We start from the raw sequence: 23579 nt of genomic DNA, 5'->3' as shown, positions 1-23579 counted from the left end.
TTATCAAAAATGTATTGGGCCAGAAATGTTCTCGTGGATCAGGCATTACAGGGGGGAGGTATACTCTCCACCGAGTGCCCTGCTAGTTTAATGAGTCTTTGTGTAAATATTCCTTGGTCCCTTGTCAAAGGGCTGTTCGGGAAGCATACGTTGGCTGGGCTGTATTTTTCCAGTGTAATGTCTCCCCACTCTCTCCCTCTGTTACTTTCAATCTTTCTTCCTTTTCACCATCATTCTATTCAATCCCTCTGCTACCTTCAATTTTCCATCCTTTACCCCATTGGCCTGTTTCAACTGTCTACCAAACATCCTTTCAACAGTCCCTCTTTTACCCTATCGGTCTTACCTTCCGCTCCATGGCCATCGAGTCGTCCCTCTGGCGGAATTCCTCTAGGTGTTCCTTCATTCACGCATTGTTTAATTGGTCACGTTCGACCCATCTGTGATCGTTAACCTATCAGGTGCTCTCACATGCATGTTCATGACACTTGGTGCTCGTTGTGGCCTGCAGTGCTTCTCACAGGCGTGGTACAGTGCAGAACAGTACAAGTGAGCGTTTTGCGTGTGTGGGGAAGGCCTGGGGGCTCTTGTCACGGCTTTGGGCGCGTAAAGGGAAGGGCGGGGGCTATGTTTCACACGTATTGTTCGGTATATCTGGGAAATAAATGCAGGGTTATATCAAGCCTGATTGATGTGAAAATATAGAATTTCTCTGCGAGATATATATATATATATATATATATATATATATATATATATATATATATATATATATATATATATATACACATATACATATACATATACATATACATATACATATACATATACATATACATATACATATACGTATATATATATATATATATATATATATATATATACATATACATATACATATACATACTTACATACATACATATATATATATATATATATATATATATATATATATATATATACATATACATATACATATACATATACATATACATATACATATACATATACATATATATATATATATATATATATATACATACATACATACATACATATACACACACCTGGTGTTGGCGCAGTGGTTAGGGCAGCGGCTTGGGATCCAAAAGGTCCTGAGTTCAAGCCCCGATGGGCCACTGAATTAATACACCAGGGGGTTGACTCAGCCTGTCATCCTTCCGAGGTCGGCGAAATGAGTACCAGTGTTCTGGGCCGGTGTATGCTCCGGTTAAAATAGGTGTACCATATCCCTGTGTCGTAAGAGGCGACCAGGGTTTCGTCAGGAAGGGCATCCGGCGTAAAACATGTGCCAAATCACTATGCGGATTATATGGATGATCCGCTGTGGCGACCCCTAACGGGAGCAGCCGAAAGAAGAAGAAGAAGAAGAAAAAAAAAATATATATATATATATATATATATTTATATATATATATATATATATATATATATATATATATATATATATATATATATATTTATATTGTGACGTCCACGGGACTTGAACAGTCCCGCCAACGTAGAATGAGCCGAAACAATGGAGGCGGTTTATTTTTTATAACCCAAAGATGGCGGTTTTAATCGCTCTACAGCAAACGGGACGAGGAAGGTGGCACGAGTCGCTTTTCACAGAGTTAATAATGTTTATTTCTCTAACGAGAACGATAATAAGACTCGGCAAGAGGAGGGATACGGGGCGATTCGACGGGAGGTGGTGTGGGTTCGGGCGTGGGGAAACACAAACAATTCCAATTGATATACAAATCTCAAACCCTCTAAGGCGCCAGGTACACACACACACACACACACACACACACACACACACACACACACACACACACACACACACACACACACACACACACACACACACACACACACACACACACACACACACACACACACACACACACACACACACACACACACACACACCGTAGCTCGTGGTCAGGCTTGCCTGTGGTGTCGACGTAAAAGTCACTGGATTGGTGCTGGACGAGCTGGCGTTGCGCTCGTCAGGGGCAGGTGGTGGTGGTGCCGAGGTTCCGTCAGCCCTTCCGCGCAGAGCCGCGGTTTCCGGCCTGTGAGCTTCAACCAGCCACCGTGGTGCTGTTCCCGGTGGTGCCAACCTCCTGGTGTAGGCCCAAGTCCGCTCACAGCCACCAGGGAGCCAGTTCTAGCGCCAAGATGCGAGCAGGAGAGGGAGGCAGGTCCGCCCACCGTTCGGTCCCGTACTCCGAGCCAGCAGAACTCCAGAGCCAACCGAGGTGAGGCACGAGGCACAGCAAATTGAGGAACGAACCAGCGCAACGAGAGAGCGCGTTCTGAGAAAAACAGCCTCCTCCAGATGCTTTCTTTTTTCTTCTCCCGAACAGAACCTTTTTATACTCGAGTCCTCGTCACTTCCAATCGAGCCCTTTTATTGGCCCTCTGCCGTCGCCTTCCGCCAATCATGATCAAGGGGCGGAGCCATCCGCAGCACTGTCCTGTTATGTCACGGCAAGCCTCCAGGGAATACTAAAAGGGGATACACATACACACTTACCCTAACCCGTCTCCCTATCTAATTACGTGACAATTATCATTTCCCCCTTAAAGAAATGGACATTTACTAGACAACTTATCACCACTGAATTGCTACTTATTGCATCGAGATCCTGGTACAACTCGAACAGCAAGGCATACCTAATTAAACATCCGAATTACCCTTTGGATGCATACCCTTCCCCTCAGACGTAACACTGCCCGTCCTCTTGTACCGCAGCTCCTGCAAGGTATATCACAGGCGCTACTGCACCAGCCTTAACACTTACTGATTCACACCTATTTAACCTAACGAAATAAAGTAGGAGGAGCAATGGGCAGCGAGCCGCAGCCAACTTACCTATCCTGCTTAACGAACTGCCCCCTTATGGCCTTATCCTCGCCTAAACAATCATTCAGCTTTTTAAAAAATTTATTTTATTTCATCACATGAGAGCACTGAGCGAAGTTGCACTCCATCATCTGGATCATCGCTCCTGTCCAACACTCTTCCAGTGATCTGGGAGGGGAAACAAAAGGTTCCACAAAAACACAACACATACTTTACATTCCTACTCGAAGCCTTAACGACACTATTCACGGGATAGTTACACGCGACCGCGTCCCCCAGTGGATGCTAACAGACCCAGCATGACCTGGGGAGCCAATTTTCAAATTTGCTTCACCCCAAAATTATGCGGACATCATGCCCTTGCTGCACATGTCAAGTCGTGCAGGATCGAGTGGGACTCACACATCTTCACAACACTCACACCATGGTCATCATCACATTTCTCAGTCATGGTCCCCATTTTAATGATTGCAGGCTGAATCCCATCATGGCTGTGGGGTGGGTTACCACAAGATGATGGGGGCATCTCAGGTGCAACCATGCCCACAGGTAAGCTTTAGTCCAACCCGGACGTTTCTCCGCCCCGCTCCCTTTGATTCCCACCCCCCTGGTAGCCATCAGCTCTAACCCCGTACAACACACTGGAAGGGGTCTCACTGGCTCCTCTGGCCTTCCTGGGTCGCCAAGGTCCTATCCGCCTTGGTCGCCCAACCAGACCCTCTCCCAGTTGCCTCCAGACACTGTCACCATCAGCCACCAGGGGTGAATCTCCTTGAAGGGGGGCCGTAACTCCCGCTCACCGTGAGCCTCAGCAATCCCTGTGGACAAGCACATCATCCCCACCCACAAAACCCACATGACTCCCCCCACCCCATCGGCCTTACATTTGACACCTGCATTTTTAACACTTCACCGACCATGACCTTCCCTGTTACCACACCACGTCTAATAAAAATCAGTGTGTGCACCATACAGTTCACTTCTTAACTGAAAACAACTCACACAGCACTTCTCCTCACCCGATCCACGCACCAGCCATTGGACAGCCACTCGTGCCCGCTTTGTTACCAATTACCCACTGTCCCGATTGTCACTCGAAAACCCAGCAGAACTTACAAACCCATGCCAATTTTCCCACAATTCACTATTTTCACCAAAGGAGGGCACTTCGCCACAATTTCACCAGCCGAGCATGGCCCTATATGATCAGCCCGATCTAGTCTCCCCGACCCCCGACAGTGATCTCCGGACTCGACCTATGTAAGGGCACCTCGGATAGACTTGGCGGTTCAGCAGGAGGATTCATCCTCTCCGAGTCCAAAAGTCTATTGGAGGGTCCCTCCATCGCCGGGTACCGGCAATATCGTTGCCCGTGTCCTCTTCGCCCGCACCGGAAAAAACTCCCCATAAAAGGCCCCCGTGGGTATCGGTGTAATGTCTCTTCCGGTTCCGGACCCCCTCTGCCATAATCAAATTGCTCTATTGGCTGGGCTGGACCCCACCGCTGTGGCGCACCAACTGCCGAATTACCCCTTATCAAACTTGACAGTTTCTGGCAAATTTCCTGAAACATTTGGGTAATGCCAATTTCTCCCAGCCCCCCTCCCTGATCCCGAATCTCCACCTGTCGGATCGTCACCGATGGCCTCTCGGGCACCCGACCCGGCCGACTCCATGAGGCCAGCCTGGCCGCGCACTCGGCCGCTCGGTGGGTGGATCCTGTAACTCCACTAGCGCTCGGACCTCAGGGTCCAGAAGAGCAGCTAAAAATTTCTCTAGTGCCAGTCTGTCCCACGCCTCCACGGTTAGGTTCCGATACGCGATCCTAACTGATTGGTAAATGTCCTGTGCCAGCTCCTGCACTGTCTCACCCGGCTTTAATCTGCGGTGCTGGAGCTGGGCCCGCACCAGATCACAGTTTGCTGCGAACCCAAACCGACGGCTCAACACCTCGCAAATGTGGGAGCTGGTCAACATCCCCTCCGCGATCATGTTTAACACATCTGCGGCTGGTCCCCACAACGTTGCCACCAAATTCCCTGTACGTTCCCGCTCATTCCACCTGTTTCGTCGGGAAATGCACTCAAATTGCGTCAGAAAAGCTTCAAGGCTCCGTGACCCGTCAAAATTTACCAGGGGTATCACTTTCCCGGTAGCCCGCTTCCCAGTTTCTCCCTTGTCCGAATCCAGCCCAGGGATCAAACACCCTTGTGGCTGCGTATCCAATTTCGGAGCCCACTGTGGCCAAAGATGTTTTGTGGTGAGGGTCTCATGGGTCAATTTTGCCTCCTGTTCCAAACGTTGAATGGACCGATTAACCTCTTCCCGCAGGATCTTCTGGGCCCGCACAACCTCCTCCAAGGCTCCGTCGCGAGTTTGTAGCTGCTCCTCAACCAACCCGGACACTCTTCTTACAAAACACTGCTCAACTAAGCCTATATCTAAGTCTACCTCTTGGCTCATAATTTTATCTTGTTCGTCCAAACGAGCCTCCAATCCTTTTACCTCCTCCGCCAAATTCATCCCTTTCTTCCTCAGCTCTCCCCATTCTTCTATTTGCAGCCGCATACGAGCATCCACACATGCACGATGACGTTCCAGGCCTTCATCCACTTTATCAACCCGAATGTTCGTTGCATCAATTTTATCTTCCAATGTTTTCCGTTTATTTTCCCCCTCCAATGTAATTTATCCCTTTGTTTCTTCCAATCTATCCTCGAATTTACTTTGTATTTCCCCCAATTTTACATCCAAACACTCCTGCATCTCAGTTTTCATTTTCTCCATCTTTTCCCCCAATTCATCCCTCATTAAATCAATCCGTGCACCCAACTGTTCCCCTATTACCCCCAATTGATCTGTCATTTCTGCCCTCTGTGTCACGAATTGATTTGCCATTTCTGCCCCCTGTGCCATCATTTTTGCCATTTCTGCCCCATGTGCCGTCATTTTTGCCCCCTGTGCTGTAATTTCACTCATTAAACGTTCCAACATTGTCCAGATCGACATCGCGCCGGTTTCCAGCGCTGCCGGCTCCGTTACGGGCGATGAAGCACGGTTCACACTCGGAATGGGGGAGGTTCCAATCCTACCCCCGTCTCTTCCTTCTTCCCCCGACTCGCTGCCCGACACGTGGCCTTCCTCCAACATCTGCACATCCGCCATGGTGCAAAAGTCCCATTTGCCACCAATTAAATTTAATTTGAAAACTCACGCCAAAAATTTCCCGCGCTCGCGCGCTTTTCTGAAGTACTTTTATATTCCAATTCGTGGCGAGATTTTAATCCTGGTATACTCTCCCGATACCAAATATAATTTAGAGGGGTTCGAAAATCCCACACCCTGACACCAATGTAACGTTCACGGGACTTGAACAGTCCCGCCAACGTAGAATGAGCCGAAACGATGGAGGCGGTTTATTTTTTATAACCCAAAGATGGCTGTTTTAATCGCTCTCCAGCAAACGGGACGAGGAAGGTGGCACGAGTCGCTTTTCACTGAGTTAATAATGTTTATTTCTCTAACCAGAATGATAATAAGACTCGGCAAGAGGAGGGATCCGGGGCGATTCGACGGGAGGTGGTGTGGGTTCGGGCATGGGGAAAACACAAACAATTCCAATGGATATACAAATCTCAAACCCTCTAAGGCGCCAGGTACGCACGCACGCACGCACGCACGCACACACGCACACACGCACACACGCACACACGCACACACGCACACACACACACACACACACAGCTAGTGGTCAGGCTTGCCTGTGGTGTCGACGTAAAAGTCACTGGATTGGAGCTGGACGAGCTGGCGTTGCGCTCGTCAGGGGCAGGAGGTGGTGGTGCCGAGGTTCCATCAGCCCTTCCGCGCAGAGCCGCGGTTTCCGGCCTGTGAGCTCCAACCAGCCACCGTGGTGCTGTTCCTGGTGGTGTCAACCTCCTGGTGTAGGCCCAAGTCCGCTCACAGCTGCCAGGGAGCCAGTTCTAGCGCCAAGATGCGAGCAGGAGAGGGAGGCAGGTCCGCCTGCCGTTCGGTCCCATACTCCGAGCCAGCAGAACTCCAGAGCCAACCGAGGTGAGGTACGAGGCACAGCAAGGCCACAAGACACGACGAATCGAGGAACGAACCAGCGCAACGAGAGAGCGCACTCCGAGAAAAACAGCCTCGACCAGATGCTTTCGTTTTATGACTTTTTTTCTTCTCCCGAACAGAACCTTTTTATACTCGAGTCCTCGTCACTTCCAATCGAGGTCTTTTATTGGCCCTCTGCCATCGCCTTCAGCCAATCGTGATCAAGGGGCGGAGCCATCCGCAGCACTGTCCTGTTACATCACGGCAAGCCTCCAGGGAATACTAAAAGGGGATACACATACAGACTTACCCTAACCCGTCCCCTATCTAATTACGTGACAATTATTATTTCCCCCATAAAGAAATGGACATTTACTAGACAACTTATCACCACTGAATTGCTACTTATTACATCGAGATCCTGGTACAACTCGAACAGCATGGCATACCTAATTAAACATCCTAATTACCCTTTGAATACATACCCCTCCCCTCAGACGTAACAACACACACACACACACACACACACACACACACACACACACACACACACACACACACACACACACACACACACACACGGGGGGGGGGGGTGTGGGTTTGACGTTGTTGGAGAAGCAGGTCATCATGCAAAGCCATCCTGAGAAGAGTGAACACTTTTTTTTTTTGTATAAATTGTTGAGGCTCGTATGAGAGCTAACACACAACACACAGCAAGGGGAGCAGGAGAGGGAAGGAAAACACAATGGGGAACACAGACATGACATCTGTGGAAGGGAGAGGGATGTGGCGGGGTACATAAGGTAAACAAGATGGACACGACAGATTTTCAGGAAGGAAAGCAGGGAATTTGAAGGGGGTGGGTTCGGAGTGGATTAACGGGGGTAGAAAAGATCGATGATTTGGATGGGGGATGATAAGAGGTGGTGGTGAACAGCTGTTTTGAAGGCCTGGAGGGAAGAATGGGATTGAATAGAGTGAGGGAGTTTATTCCAAAGGCGAGAAAAAAAGAAGAATGAAAAAGTGAAGGTGAGCAGTGATTCGTGATTTTGGTAGTTTTTCCAGAAGGGGGTTGTTTGCGGACCTTGAGCACCATGCGGAAATATGGTGAGGACAAATCACAGAGAGAGCAGGGGTGGCGAGACCGGAGAGGGACAGTGGAAGACAGAAAGACCACCGACCTGCCTGTGGTGAGAGTGAGAGGCCCAAAGACTCATCCTCATTGCACGAGATACCAATGATCCTAAACGCCTTGGTTTCTCCAGCGTGAAGCCAAGAAAGGTGAGAGGCAGGAGCACCAGCCCAGAGGGGAGAGCAGTACTCCATCAGGCTGCAGACAAAAGCTTTGAATGTGGTCAGGAGCTCAGGTGGCCAAGGAAGGACTTTGCACAACGGAGGATTCCCAGTCTGCGACTGGCTTTGGAGGCCAGATTGGAAATGTGGCTTTCCCAGGAAATATGGCAGATAGTGAGACCCAGAAGCTTGAAAGAAAGGACTTCTTCCAAAGGATTGTTGAGAAAGTGGATGGGGGGTGGGCGGGGTTCCAGACATTCCTTCCGGAAAGACATAATGAGTGAGATTTGTCAGGATTGAAAGACATGTTCCACGTGTTGAACCATCTTGTGATTTTATCCAAATCTACAGAGTGAAGAGGCTGCTGCTTGCCAATGTGAGAAATGAGAGATGGTACAGCAGAGGGTGGAGTCATCAGCAAAGATATAAAGAGGATTTTCTAGAGTCAGAGATTGATGAAAACCAGAAAAAGAAAAGGGCCCAGAACACTGCCTTGAGGAACTCCAGCCTGGACAGGAAGAGGGGATGAGAGAACTCCATTTAGGGCCACATGTTAGCTGTGACAGGAGAGGAGATGTCCTTGAATGCAATAGGAAGAGTTTCACGAGCAAGGCAAGGTGCCAGACTGTATCGAAGGCACGCGATATGTCTGAGGAGATGGCTCTGATCTCATGTCTGGCATTGAGGACCTCCATCCATTCTTGGGAGAGCAGAAGCAGCAAGTTCAGGGTAGAGTGACCTGGTCTGAATTCAAAGTGATCGAAATCAGGCCATTGGAGAAGAGGAAGGATTTCATGTCTGAAGCGATGATGGATTCCATAACCTTGGTGATGATTGGGAGAAGGCTGATTGGTCTGTAGTTGCAGGGATCTGTTTTTGCCCCTTTTTAATGCAGAGTGGTACTATTTGCTGATTTCAAAGCAGATGGCAGATGACCTTGAGCAAATGAGAGCGTGAATGGAACAGAGAGAGGGTGAGCAAGAGCAGAGGAGCAGGTTTTTAAGACACATGGGCTGATGCCATCTGGGCCGGTTGCAGAATCTGAGTAGAGGTTTGACAGCAATCTCTCCACCTTGTCAGGAGAAAAGGACACGGAGTCCAGGAACAGCTGGGTGCAACTGGGTAAGGGGAGTACAGAAAGCGATGGGTTTCGGACACAAGATTTAGATGCAAACACCGAGTTTAGGCATTCAGCCTTTTCACGTGGTGTCAGCTGAGCGGCTATTTGAGGTAAGGGAGGGGATGGAGGGGGAACATACACCAGAAACAGACTTTGTGAGACGCCACCAGGACTTGGAAGAGTGAGACAGGTTTGAGAGTTCAGACTTGAGATTAGAAAGATGTTGTTTTCTGGCTCTCCTGAGGTAGAGATACACTTGTTCCAAGCTTTGTGGAAGGAACGGAGATTGCATTCAATTGGACGAACCTTCCATGAGGCGAAGGCACGTTGTTTCAGGCCAACTGCCTCGCCACAAGCCTCAGTGTACCATGGGCAGGAGGAAGGGTAGGACAACTGAAGACGAGATGGGATAAATCTGTGCATGAGGGAGAGCAAGTTTCTTTGAAAGAATTTCCAGGATAAGTTGAGGTCAGAGAAAGTCGAGATGGGAGACCAGTCTCAAAGTTTGGTGGCTGCTTGAAGTCCCTGCCAGTCGGCCCGAGTGAAATGCCAGACTCGATGGCGCTAAGGTGCTTCTCTAATAACAGCCAGAGAGATGACCGCTTTAACAAGCATAGGTCAGATGAACTGATTGGAGAAGAAGAACAGCAGACTTTTCTGGGAAATTTGACAAAATAAAATCCAGAAGAGATGGAGTACTGTTGGTTGAGGTCCGGGTCAGGAAGTTGACAGGTTGTGTCAGTCCCAATGAGTCGCAGAAATCTTTTGCTGAAGTGCCATGGCAGGTGAGAGAGGTACCCACACCCAGACAACTGATGTCACCACATATGAGGAAGAGAGTTGGGATGAGAGGCTTGAAGTTGGTCCTTGTTTTCGGAGAGCAAGATGTAAATGGAGTCATCACTGTTTGGTGGATGGTATAACACACATATAAACATGAAGTGGGAGTGGAGGGGAAGCCGCAGCCAGAGGTATTCCTGGGGGTGTGGGGCAGTGAGGGCAGTGAATGGAGAGTGAGGAATAGAGTCTTTGATGAAGAGAGCAACGACTCCACCAGGATGAGGCTCAGGTTTGTCATACCGGAGGAGGGGGTAACCAGTGAGAGATATGAGGTAGTGAGAGATGTCTTGAAGGAGAAAAGTTTCTGTAAAGCAGATTATGTCTGGTTTATCAGTGGCAACTGTGTGGAAGGATCTGTCAGGTTTGAGTGAAGGCTCCAGATGTTTGAGGTCCACACTGTTAAAGGAGGAGAGGAGGCTTTGGGTGCAGGGGAGAGGAGGGAAAGGGTAGGACAAGGGAAGAGGGGGGGAGAGGTAAGGAGAGTTGTTGAAAGTGTGGGGGATTGCAGAAGAGCTACGGGAGAGGGCGGGATGAGTTGGAGAAAAGGCTCGGTGGTGAGGGGTTTTATGTTTTATGGGAGAAAAGGCTTGGTGGATTTTAGGCAAGATGTGCATAATTCAATGTATTATAATTATATAACAGAATGTGTGATGGGAGTTGTTACGATGTGATAATACATTAAATCCTCTGGCGAGTAAAGTTTGATTCGTGAGGTTCATTGATGGATTGACTGACTGCCTGGACGCAACTGAGGTTGTGTATCCACTGATGTGGATCCGCCGTTTGGTGAGGTTCTGGGCTGAAAGGATCGAAACCTCAAAGAAGAACAGTGTCCAGCTGATGATCCATGTGGTCATAAAAACCATTTAATTGTTTATAGGTTAAGGTTCTTACTTTAGGGAAGGGAATTTTGTTTTGAGGTTTACAAATAAAATGAAGTTGAAGATAGGATGTTGTGAAATTAACATCATTTACAGCAATTTTAATTTATATATTTTAGGAATAGCCTCAAAACTGTACTATTATTGGTGTGTGTGTGTGTGTGTGTGTGTGTGTGTGTGTGTGTGTGTGTGTGTGTGTGTGTGTGTGTGTGTGTGTGTGTGTGTGTGTGTGTGTGTGTGTGTGTGTGTGCGCGCGCGCGCGCACGAACGAACAAGTGTAATATCAAAGCCTCAAGCTCCTTTACAACCACTGACCAGATAACTGTGGTTCCAGGTTTTTAGGACTGTAGCCAGGTGGAAACAGCTTCAAGGTGCCAGCAAAACCTTCTTCCCCTTTCACACATTTTTCGTAGATGAGTATGGGATCTACAAAGAAAGTGAATGGTCAAAATGTAAAAGACAAACAGGTGGGACACGAAATGAGGCTGGCTGAAACAGATGCACAAATGTCTTACGGTTACAGAGTTTCTTGAGCAGTGTGATGGCCGAGAGACTTGACGAGCTGATGGCACCATTCTTGGGGCAAGCGATGTCTGACGCTGGCTTGTTCTGCTTCAAGAATGCCTTGTAGACTTCTGATTGCAGTTGAGTCAGCCTGATACATGTATTAAAAGTGAAATCCTCAGATACATATCATTGACTCATTCATTAAACATTATGATGAAGAGCAGAAAGTGCATCACTTCGTCACAACCACAAAAATTATAAAAACAAAGACCAAAATTAATTGTTCAAAACAGGAATCGCAAGTATTATTTTCCTACGAGCGAGGTACCCGTGCTTTGCACGGGAGGAAGCCCGGATGCAAACAGCCAATTCAGAAACAGCACAAGCCAAACCATGAACCAATAAATTCCACATTCCTGTGACACCTTTTAGTTGAACATCAGAGATGGACAGCCGGTTCCTGAAGCACTTGGGCAAAAAAAAAAAAAATAAGAAGTTACTGCCGCTGACCCCAACAGAAGTAGGGTGGTTAACATTTCAATGATGTCAATGGGGAAACTGCAAATGCCGAATCCACGAATGCCACTGGTGGCAACCCTCATCATTTCCTGATTCTCCTTGAAACTCAATATCTCCATTCCAACAGCACCACTCCAATCACAAATTAATACTGTCCCATTCATATCACAAAACATAATGTTACAAACACTCGTGAGGTAAATGAAAATAAACGCCGTTCTGATGTTACGTATAGGTCGGGAGCAGCTTCTTACGGATCAAAACTCAAAATCATAATATTGAGGAATTTGCAAAACCTCCCAGCCAACTCAGGACACTGGCTGGGACCCCAAAAGGTTCCACAAAAGGTTTGGCAGTGTTAGCCCCAAAACTAAGGAGATAGTCCAGGGACGGACAGACAGACACTCCTGCTTTATAATAAAGATAGTGATCTGAGGGGAGCACTTAGACATATTCCATGCAGTCTAAGGACATCAAGGCAATGGCCAAAATAACAGCCGATGGGATTTCAAGCCAAAACCTGAGATCCCAGCATCGAGAGCCAAGCGATCAATTGGGAACACCAAGCAAACGGGCCCAAACATTATTGTATTATGCAAAGGCTCCTTTGCTAGTCTCAAAGTAGGTTTCGCTTATGCTGTTCAAGCACAGACCTTACCGACAGCAGACGACAAGTTCGTACTTCACTGGCAGATATTTTGACAGGATGTCAGAGGTTCGTCTAATGAGGCACCTGGGTGAATGACAGGAAAGAATGGGTGAATCAGAACAAATGAGCAATCAGATAATCTTTCACATCACATGGAATTAGTTTCATCATGTCCCAAGGACCCAGGGTTGTTTTTCCATTTTTAAATGAATACGTACTGAAAAACTCAAATCAGCGCCAAGTTGTACCAAGAAAATATGGCACAAAAGTGGTTGAGGCAGAATTAGACTGCAGTGTCATCCACCGGACGAGGAACATGCCTTCCACAGCTTTAGCAACACAGTTTTCCTTTTGTGGTTGGCCAATACGAGCTCATCCACATTTTGATGGCATTTGCTCCATCAAGGGTTCCACTTCTCCCATGATGAGCTTTGAAACCCATTGGTGTTACATCAGAGTTTTCCTTCATCATCTTGCTCCAACCATGGAAAACCCACAAGACAGTGGTGGGTGAGGTTTTATGGCGCCTTGGACTCGCCGTGATTGCACCATTGAGTATTTGAGGAACTTTGTAAGGATTACCATTCTACCGGTTAACCCACTTTACCCTCATCACCGCTGGTTTGGAAAACTGCTTACGCAACTAACCCTCATATCTGAAGGTTGTTCCACCATCCACAACCTGCGGAAGGGGTGGTTTGGGATGGTCACCCCAGTGTGTTCACATGAACACCACCACTCATCCACTTCCAACATCATTGCATGGGTTTATTTATTTTTTTACACATAAAACCTCGGCTGACGGAAATACACATAACTGCTTGACTGTCCCTGTACTATTAAAGAGGCAAAATCCCTTTAATAATTCAGAGATAGTCAAGCAATTATGCCTCCTGAATGGCATTAATCACCAAAATAAACCAATGGTTATTTGACATGGTAAAGATGATCTGCTTGCTTCATAAGTCAGTGAATCAGAATAAAAAGCATTGAGCTAGTTGTGCAAAACACAGAAATCCCAAGTAATGAATATCGACACAATAATACACTTGTTCATCCATGTGTAATGCTCATTTCCACCGATTGGTTGGACAGCTGGCCCGACTCCACCCACAAATGCAACCTGAAAAAAAAAAAGTCATACAGCCGCCACGTTGGTGCTGTGAGAAGCCAGAGACAGATTCGGAGCTGTCATATACACAATCGTCATGCCCGCCTTATAGGTTTTCCTTTCAGTGTAAAACCACCAAAGTGACTTCAAAGCATCATCAAATATCAAAAGGTTGGAGCCGAGAAGCGTCACAGGCCTTGTGAAGGCCACAGTACGTATAAGCGTCAAGTTTCAGGCCCCTGGTGTCAGCCGATGGGCCAGTGCAACTGGAATCTATCCGAGCTATATAACCGATGTATTAAATTATATATGGCTAAGCGCATGCAAGTGGTTACCACCCCTATTTTAGGGCATACCCTGACTTGAGTGGCATTTTTGAAAGTCACAAAGACTACTACTGGTCATGAAATTTGGTTCATTGCACAGACAGTGTTCCATAGGACCTTAAAATATTTAGGTTCTTGGGTCTATGATGTATATTACTGAATCTACAGGATTTTTATTGAATATACATGCCCAGTATTGGCCTTTTTTCTTGTTTCAATTTAAAATACGACATATATTAGACCATGCAAAAATACAACATACTAAACATTCCACATGAAATTTCTCATTTAATCAAAAGGTTGTCCCCCACCGTCTGAGAAAATCAGCATTTGTGTCGGTCAGTGGTGGATTCGCATGACATATGCACATTCTGGCATATTTTTATTTTTTCTTGTTTTATTGCCTTTTTAGAGCCTGGGACTATGAAATCCCCTAACAAAATAACTAGTTTATCAATAACTCATATTTACGTGTCTTAAATTAATTATTCAACTTATTACCAATATAATAAATGTAAAAAAAAATTGAGATGATCCGGGTGGATACTTTAATTACAGCGGCTTGACCGAACTTTCCAACCCAAATGTCCAACTGCATGTCACATTTAAAAAAAAAGAAGCTTTTATTCTTCTGTGCATCAGATTATTTTCACTAAAAATTTATTTACAAATGGGGCACAGTGATATAGATACAATAGTATAAAAATATTGAAAACATGCATGGCTTTGGTTTAGAGTAATTTTGCATTTTTGTCCGACTGCACGTCACACTTTTTTTAATTTGATTAAAAAATTTATTTTCTCTAAAAAATTTTTAAATTTTTTTCCAGGCATTTAAAAAATATTTTATTAATTTAGAAGGCAGTTAAAACAGTTTTGGGGAATTTAGAGAGCTTTTTGTTACTCCCAGGATTGATTGAATTGAAAATTCACATCCAATAATTTGTTCGATAAATCTTCTCTCTTTTAGTGCTTTTCAGCATCTGACAGTCACTGAATAGAGCAGTAATAAAAAAATAGGTATGCATTATTTCTTAAGAATCCCAGAAATTGGTATTTTGATTATTGGATTAGTTGCTAGAATAAGTTACATACTTTGACCTTCATTTATTTTACCAAAAAAGAAAAACGGAAAAATTAGGTAATTTCATTGAAAACTCGCAAAACCATCAGAATAGGTGCCCCTTCTTCAAAGAATCATATTTCGGTATATATATATATATATATATATATATATATATATATATATATATATATATATATATGTATATGTATATGTATATGTATATATATATATATATATATATATATATATATATATATATATATATATATATATATATATATATATATATATATATATATATATATATATATATATATATATGTAATTAAGCTATATGGTTTTTTGTTCTGAACTTAGACTTACACTTTCAGGAAAATGTAGTGAGAAGGCAAAGGAACAAACTTCATTTTTTGACATTTTTGAAACAGAGTGGTAACCACTTCGCGTACCCAAAACTTATTTCTAACCTATGAGTAACGTGTTTTAGGCACGTTTCGCGATCGTTGACACACGTCCACACACGTTACTTGTAAGGTACTCATAAGTCGAAACACGTTAATGTAATGGTTAGCGTCAGTGTTCCAGACTCCCTGGTTTTTTTTTTTAATTTTTTTTTCTTCGGTATGACGGTGATGTTGACACTTCGATTTCTAGTGCGGTTATGATTTAAATCGTTGAGCGGCAGCCTATTAATTATATTATAACCGCACTAGAAATCGAAGTGTCAACATCACCGTCATACCGAAGAAAAAAAAAAAAAAAAACAGGGAGTCTGGAACACTGACGCTAACCATTACATTGACACGTTTCGACTTATGAGTAACTTACAAGTAACTTTTGGCGACGTGTGCCAACGATCGCGTATTGTGCATACAACTTATTCCCATCGCATGCGGAACGTGTGAGGCATACGGCAAGTACGTCGTAAAATGTTTAACACGTTTAAAAGTACAAGACGTACTCCACTTACTACGATGTACGATAGCGTACTTTAGCGTTCTATTAACGTATACCAAACTTACCCATACCGTATTCGACGTGCGCCAGCATTTTAGACACATTTTTCAGAGGTCAGCATACGCTGGCAAGATCGCCAAGGTGTGACTGCGATGTTGACACTTCCATTTCTCCGGCGGTTATGATTTGAATCATTGTGCGGCAGCCTTTTAATCGGCTATGCCACGTGATCGTCGGCGATACGTGCAGCGCGCTATGCATCAGTAAGACTATCGTTGGGCATAGGTTGTGAACGCCGACAACAGGCTAAGCATTCGTTGGTACAAGTTATCTATAAGACAACGAAACGTTCTGTGTCCATGACTAATATGTTATGCATACGACCAACTCATTATGAATACGTCCGAATCTTTAAAAAAAAAACATCAAAAGTTCAGCGTAAGCCAGCGTTTTACATACATTTTGAAACGTTGCCATTGCTGGCTAAAACGTCAAGGTGTGACTGGGCCTTAACATGCACTTAGCCATATGCATACAGGCAGTGGGCAAGTTTTTGCTTCAAACCCGGGTTATGCTTTATTTTCAGGAGTCATTGAGGCAACGGTCTGTTGTCTATACACCACCCAAATAACTATGTGGCATTCTCTTGAGTGAGGGCTTTTATCACAGGTTTTATGGGTCCCTGTTAATAGATAATATTTACACTATATACTGGGTGTCCCTTGAAGAGGGACTAATTTTTATTTCTTGAATACAACAAGCAAACAACTTTCCAGTTGAAACTCTCCCATGAAACAGCTAAAGTAATGTTTGAGGTTTTATTTAGTACTCAACATGTCCATCTGCTTTCAGTTAACATTCGTTTTATTTATTTTTCGTGAATGAGTTGTTCGTGGATTCAACGTTCCCAACAAATAGATCGACCATGGTGAACCCATTGCTTCGCTCCTCAAGACTCCCAGCCCCAACTCTGGGAATTTTGTTTGTGGGGTTTCACCAAGGACAGTCTTTGTATGCCACTCGCCCACGGTTCTTTAATGAGCTACAAGAATGCGTCATTCATGCTGTTCTCATATCGGGATGGGGGATGACAAGATGATTGTGCGCTGCTGCTTGAAGTCGAGGAGGAAAGGGGCCAATTGTACAGCCTCAGGAAGGCCATTCCACAAACGGGAGAAAAGAGGAACAAAAGAGCGGAGGTGTGCAAAAAGCCCAGATTTGTGGCCTTTAACCAGGACCCATGCATCCCGGAGGAGCTTGAGAGGGTCAGGCGGCTGAGAAAGTGGATAGTAGACGGATCAATATACTGCCTGACCCCAAAAAAATTGCAAATTTTTGTTTTATGCTTATTTCTAGTAGTTTATGATGTGGAAGACAACATATTAAAAGTTGGACAATTTTGACACATGGGAAAGTCCCTCAGTGACGTCAGAAAACAAGATGGCTGCCGGCAGATAAAACGTCAAAAAATTGACTGATAATCATCAGACCACTAACAATTTAAAGTTAATTTTGCACCAATATTTGTATTATGATCGTTGCTGGTAGTTTATGCAGTGCTAATCCTGAGACCATTTGCAATTTAAAGTAAATATTTGCACAAATATATGTTCTTTGATTGTTTCTGCCAGTCTATGATATGGAAAGCAACATATAAAAAAATTGGACAATTTTGACACATGTGGAAGTTCCATATGCCTTCTAGTCTTAGATTCCAGTTTCATCGTCCTCCTCCTCCTCCTCCTCCTCTATCTCTGGTTCAACACTCATATTGTCACAGTTGCTGTCCTGGCAATGTCCACATGCACTGGTGCATTCTAATCCATGCTTCCTACATGAACACCTTAGTGTTTTGCACCCCCCTGAACAGTTGCAGTGAATCATCTGAAGTAGTATGTCTGGAGCAGGGCTTTTGTCTGTCATCACTCGAACAAGTTTTCCTCCTTCTACCTTCCATCCCCACTCCGTTGGCTCCATTCCACAACAAAGGCCCATCCATTCCATTACCTGGTAATATGTCCGCAGAGAATGAAACTTGCAGGCAGCGGATGTCGGGGGCAGTCTTTCAGGAGTGACAAATGCCTTAGCCCTTGCAACCTTTTTGCAGAGAATGTTGTATCTGATCGATGCCAATGAGTTGCTCTGATTTGCTTTAAACAATGCCACCATTGCTCTGCAGCCTGCAGTTTCAATAACATCCTGACTCTGCTGTGGTTTACAGAACACCTTTGAGCTGTCTATCAGTTCCCTTTTCTTTCTTGATGATTCTTTGAAACTGAAATTCTTTTTTTTTGAAAAAAAGCTGAGGAGTTTGCGAACAGGCTGAGTGGACACTTGGGGGGTCTGGGTGCTTTGGGGGGTCCTGAAGAGTTGTGGAGCACCTTCAAGACCACCGTCCTTGATGTTGCCGGTGGATGCCTTGGAGTTCACCGCAGGGCAAAGAAGAATTTTGTCTCTCAAGGGACACTGGATACCATTGACCAGAGTCGCAGGGCCAGGCTGAATGGCAGAGCTGAGCTGTTCAGGGAGCTGAGGCGTAAAACTGTACGTGCACTGAGGGTGGACAAGGAGGCCTATGTGCGAGGAATCTGTGAGGGGGTAGAGCATCACCTGTGGACAGGTGATTCTCGTCCCGCTTACAGGGGAATTCGCGCATTACGTTCATCCAAGCCCATCCCTCGGAGCACTGCAGTTCGAGCAGAGAGTGGTAGGCTCTTGACAGAGGAGTCTGAAGTGAAGGCCCGCTGGGCCGGTTACTTTGAGCGGTTGTACCAGGCTGATCCCCCAGCTGTCGAGTTGGACGTCAAGGGTGTTACAATCCCTGTTGCTGACCCTCGAATCAACTGTGGTCCACCATTGCTTGTGGAAACACGGGCTGCGGTGAACCAGTTGAACCCGCGCAAAGCTCCAGGGCTCTGTGGCATCCATGCTGAGCTTCTCAAGGCTGGTGGAAATGCTGCACTCGCGTCGTTGCATGCAGTTTTGTGCTCTGCCTGGAACACAGGCATCATCCCAACTGACTGGAAGAGGGGCCTTGTTGTCCCTCTCTGGAAAGGGAAGGGTGATCGCCAAGACTGCAACAACTACCGAGGGGTGACGCTGCTCTCAGTGCCGGGCAAGGTCTTTGCTCGGATAATTCTTGATAGGGTTCGCCACCATCTGCTTGAGCACCAGCGTCCAGAGCAGTCAGGCTTTACACCAAAGAGGTCAACGATTGACCGTATCCTTGCACTTCGTGTCCTCACCGAACGCAGACGAGAGTTTCGGCAGGGGCTGCTTGCAGCCTATGTTGATCTCTGTAAAGCGTTCGATTCAGTGAATCGGGATGTCCTCTGGAGGATTCTTGGTCTTCGTGGGGTGCCACCAAAACTGATCGATCTGATGTCTGAACTCTACTCTGGTACTGAGAGTGCTGTGAAGTGTGGTGGTACCATCTCTGACTTATTTCCAGTTGTTACTGGAGTTCGTCAGGGGTGTGTACTTGCCCCCACACTTTTCAGCACTTGTATGGACTGGATTTTTGGGAGGATGTCGAGAGATCAAGTTGCGGTGCATCGTTTGGCAATGTCAAGATCTCGGACCTTGATTTTGCAGATGATGCAGTCATCTTTGCGGAGACTTTAGACATCCTCTTGGGGGCCCTCGAGGTGCTGAATGAGGAGTCGGAGCCGTTGGGATTACGGATTTCTTGGGTCAAAACAAAGATCCAGGCTTTCGGTGACATCTTGGATGCTGCTGTCCTGTCTGTGTCTGTTTGTGGTGAGGATGTTGAGGTCGTGGATAGATTCACTTACCTTGGCAGTGATATTCATGTCTCCGCAGGTTGTGAGCCGGAGGTCAATAGACGTCTGGGTCGGGCCTGGGGAGTCATGGATTCACTGGATCATGGGGTGTGGCGCTGCCGGTACCTGTGCGGGAGGACGAAAGTCCGAGTCTTCAGGTCCTTGGTACTTCCAGTCTTGCTCTATGGGTGCGAGACTTGGACTCTGACCAAGGATCTGAGACGGAGACTTAATTCCTTTGGTACCAGGTCTCTTCGGAGAATCCTTGGCTATCGCTGGTCGGATTTTGTGTCCAACGAGCGGTTGCTGAGAGAGACTCGGATGAGATTTGTTACCTGCATAGTCCGTGAGCGTCAGCTGCGGCTGTATGGACATGTGGCTCGTTTTCCTGACGCTGATCCTGCTCACCAGATTCTCTCAGCGAGGGAGTCTCATGAGTGGAGGAGGCCAGTGGGCCGACCACGTGCCTCATGGTTGCAGCAGGTTGACCATCATCTCAAGGAGATGGGGATGGGCCTGGCATCTGCCTGGGGGATGGCCAGACGGAGGCCCCTGGAGTACTGGCGGAAATTGGACGCAGCGACGCGCTGTTCTGGCACATGCTCCCATACCTGACCTGACCTGACCTTTGAAACCCTGACTTCTTTCCAATCCCAAAGACACGAGACGTTGCGTCACAGCCAGTTAATGCATGTAGGAACAATATATCTCTGCAGGCTGCATTTCCAATTATCTGCTGAAGGACTGATATTGTAGACATTTGATTTTGCCTTGTCAGAACGGAAATAGAGTTCAATGCAGTTTGTCTCCACCATATAGAAGAGCAGGAGGAGAAGGAGATCTGTATCTTCTCCAATGAGGGTTGTAGATCTGGAAGCCGCATTTGCGACGGCCACTTTTGCAATCTCAACATCAGCATCTCCCTCTACTTGGATCACCTCACAGCCTTCCTTGCGCAACACCTCTACAATCAACAGTATCATTACCTGCTTGTTTCACTCATTCGACAGAAAGTTCTCCTTTTTCCCCAACAAATTTTGTTGACTCTGTAATGTTAACCTTGGTGGCATTCTTGTTTCTATTCCGACGTTGATGAGAACAGTCCTTTGTGCTTGGCCCAGCCTCATAACCATCAAACACAACAGTAGCTTTGCCATAGTGTCTGACTGTAAATGAGGCATATTCATCTGCAATGGAACTGTAGGTGTCTGTCCCTCTGTCCACTTTAAGGTGTCCCTCTGTCCACTTTAAGCGGTGAATAAGTGATCCCCCATCAAGAACATAGTGATCTGTTCCTGGAACTATCTGGTTGACAGCATTGTCAGATTTGGTTGTAGCATAATTCCTTATTGCCTCTACCAACTGTGGTTTATCTGGCTGGCACAGGATGTTTTTTGCCTCAAAAAGAGACATTGGGTATGGGCAGAGTTCATATTTCATCACTTCACCTATCTGGAGATCTCCCGTCTGTGACACGACTAAGAACCTCTGGAATAGTAACGCTGGATCTATTGTGCGGTCCTCAGCAACTTTGACTGCCCTGCTGGATGCAAGTGTCTTGACTTTAGAACTCCTTTTGTGTGAATAGGAGTAAGCTGGGTGATCATCCATCTTCTGACAATGTCACTACCTACTTTGAATAGGTCATGAACATTGACATCCTCATTTGCAGTAACCCCTGTGATGATATTGCACAATGACTTGTCATCAGAAAATGGTGTGAAGCTGTCCAGCTTTTCGGCAACTTTGCCACGATCAGCTTCATCTCGACTCACCCTGGATGTTGTCAACTCCTTATGTTGTTCACTTGTTGAGTAGCTTCTCGAGGTCAGTTCTTGCATAGCAAGGTTGTAGGAGGACGATATGGTTGAAGACAGAGTCCAAACTGCTCTCTGGTGCTCTGACATCCCACTCCCTCGAGTCAGCCCCCCTTGGCTTTTCAGTGAGCGCATTAATGTCTGTTCCATCACAAGATCAGAGCCTAGGCCAGCCCAGTATTGGTCACTGCGCCAGATTACATGATAACCAGATTGGAACTTCTGATGAACCTCAGGGTTGTCATCCTCTAACGCAAGCATCTTCTCGAGATAGAGTCGAGCTGACTTCAGGTAATTGGGATGGCCAGCAGCTGCAAATATCGGCAAGCAAGCTGATATGGCTTGGAGATGCATCTCCCAGGACCCCGTCCGATCAGCTGCCACAAGTGCCCTTGCAATTCCCAACATACGCTGGTAGTTGATCCAGAGTGGACTGGTTTTCGAGTCCTTTGCAAGTTTATTCCTTTCCTGATTCAATCTATTGTCAATGAAATGAATGCACTCTGATTGCAACACAGACTCTATAGTGTCACTTTCAACAGTCTCCAGGGAAATGTACAGTCGCTCCAGTTCTGCCACTTGTTCTTGAAACCCAGGGTCAACTTCCACAATCTTGCAAACAACCTGACGTGTAAGACACTGATCCACAAGCAAATGGCCACGAAAAGCACGTTGCACCGCCTTCCCACTCAGCATGTGCACAACAGCATTTTGACCATACACTGTTTCCAGGATCTCTTTCAGTCCACTTTCATCCATCAAACTTCCAATGGCACCCAACAAATTCATTAATGTGTGGAAGCTCCCAAGCAGTAGCACTGCATTATGGATTGGGTTATCAGCAGGAAGAGCATTCACTATCTCAGAGGCCTTCCAAAACAGCAGTTGGTCAAATGTGATGATTGCTGGCATGTTGTGTTTTGATGCAAGTTTGCTCAGGTAATCAAGAGTTGACAAGATGCAGGTTTTTGTCACCTGGGTTCATATCAATCATTGGGAGAAACTTTATTGAGGCTTTCCCTGGGTGATCACACTCCTCATGCAGAAAGTGCATCATGCCTTGCCAATTTGGTGCACTCTTTTCGAAGCAAAATCACATCTCCCATAATATGTCAATTGTGCGATCACAAATTGATAACAAAGGGAGGGGCTGAAATTTTCGGTTGCGGTTGATGTGCTCTGCATAGCGGTAATCTATTATATTGATCTTCGTCAGTTCGACGAGCTTCCTGTCAGACATTTTCTTTCTAGATATGATGTGGCTCGATTGCCGCCCTGGTGTAATAGCTGCTATCATGCCCATCCCATGAAAGGTACCCTTTCCATCCAACGTTATGATCTTGTGGTCCACATTGTCTCCAGCAAATAACAAGGATGTATCAAGAATGTCGATGTCACCTCCAAACACATCCGGAGCAAGAGAAGAGGCTGCATTTACTTCAAACCCTTGCACTTCGGAGTAAGATGAGGAAAAGCCAAAGGTTGATAGACTATCTATCAAGAAACGAGACCTATACAAGTGATGCATTTGCACTTCAAGACCAAGCTGCAATGGTGCAATTACAGCCCTTGGACGCACTGCTTGGATGACTGCTTGTCCAATACCAGCAACCTCCCTAGATGGATCTTTCCCGACCAAAAGATGCTGCAGCAAGAATCGCAGGCGAGCTGGGACATACCCCAATGCAGCAGCAAGGCTTAGGTCTGCAGTAGTGGGTATGTATCCCCATGTGATGCAACTGTTGTTTTTATGTCACTTTTTATT

At 46.0% G+C, this 23579-nt stretch overlaps 1 protein-coding gene across 6 annotated transcripts in view; it reads right to left on the bottom strand.

Moving 5' to 3' along the window:
• Nucleotides 1–23579, bottom strand: part of RAD54L (RAD54 like) — a 115264-nt gene that overhangs the window by 16145 nt on the left and 75540 nt on the right. For all 6 annotated transcript variants that reach the window (XR_015059269.1, XR_015059270.1, XM_085885341.1 and 3 more), the window contains 3 exons: nt 12765–12839; nt 11596–11735; nt 11396–11506 (listed from right to left, as the gene is read on the bottom strand). Coding sequence is in view for 4 of the 6 variants with exons in the window: in XM_085885341.1 (XP_085741467.1) it covers nt 11396–11506; nt 11596–11735; nt 12765–12839 (326 nt within the window). In the remaining 2 variants the exon portion in view is untranslated. The remainder of the gene's footprint in view (nt 1–11395; nt 11507–11595; nt 11736–12764; nt 12840–23579) is intronic.

Source organism: Eptatretus burgeri, chromosome 6 (genome assembly GCF_056783735.1).
Source record: "Eptatretus burgeri isolate ZD-2024b chromosome 6, Ebu_testis_v1, whole genome shotgun sequence".
Lineage (NCBI taxonomy): Eukaryota > Metazoa > Chordata > Myxini > Myxiniformes > Myxinidae > Eptatretus > Eptatretus burgeri.
The sequence above is the reverse complement of the archived record's forward strand: the minus strand, read 5'-3'. Positions and strand labels throughout refer to the sequence as shown.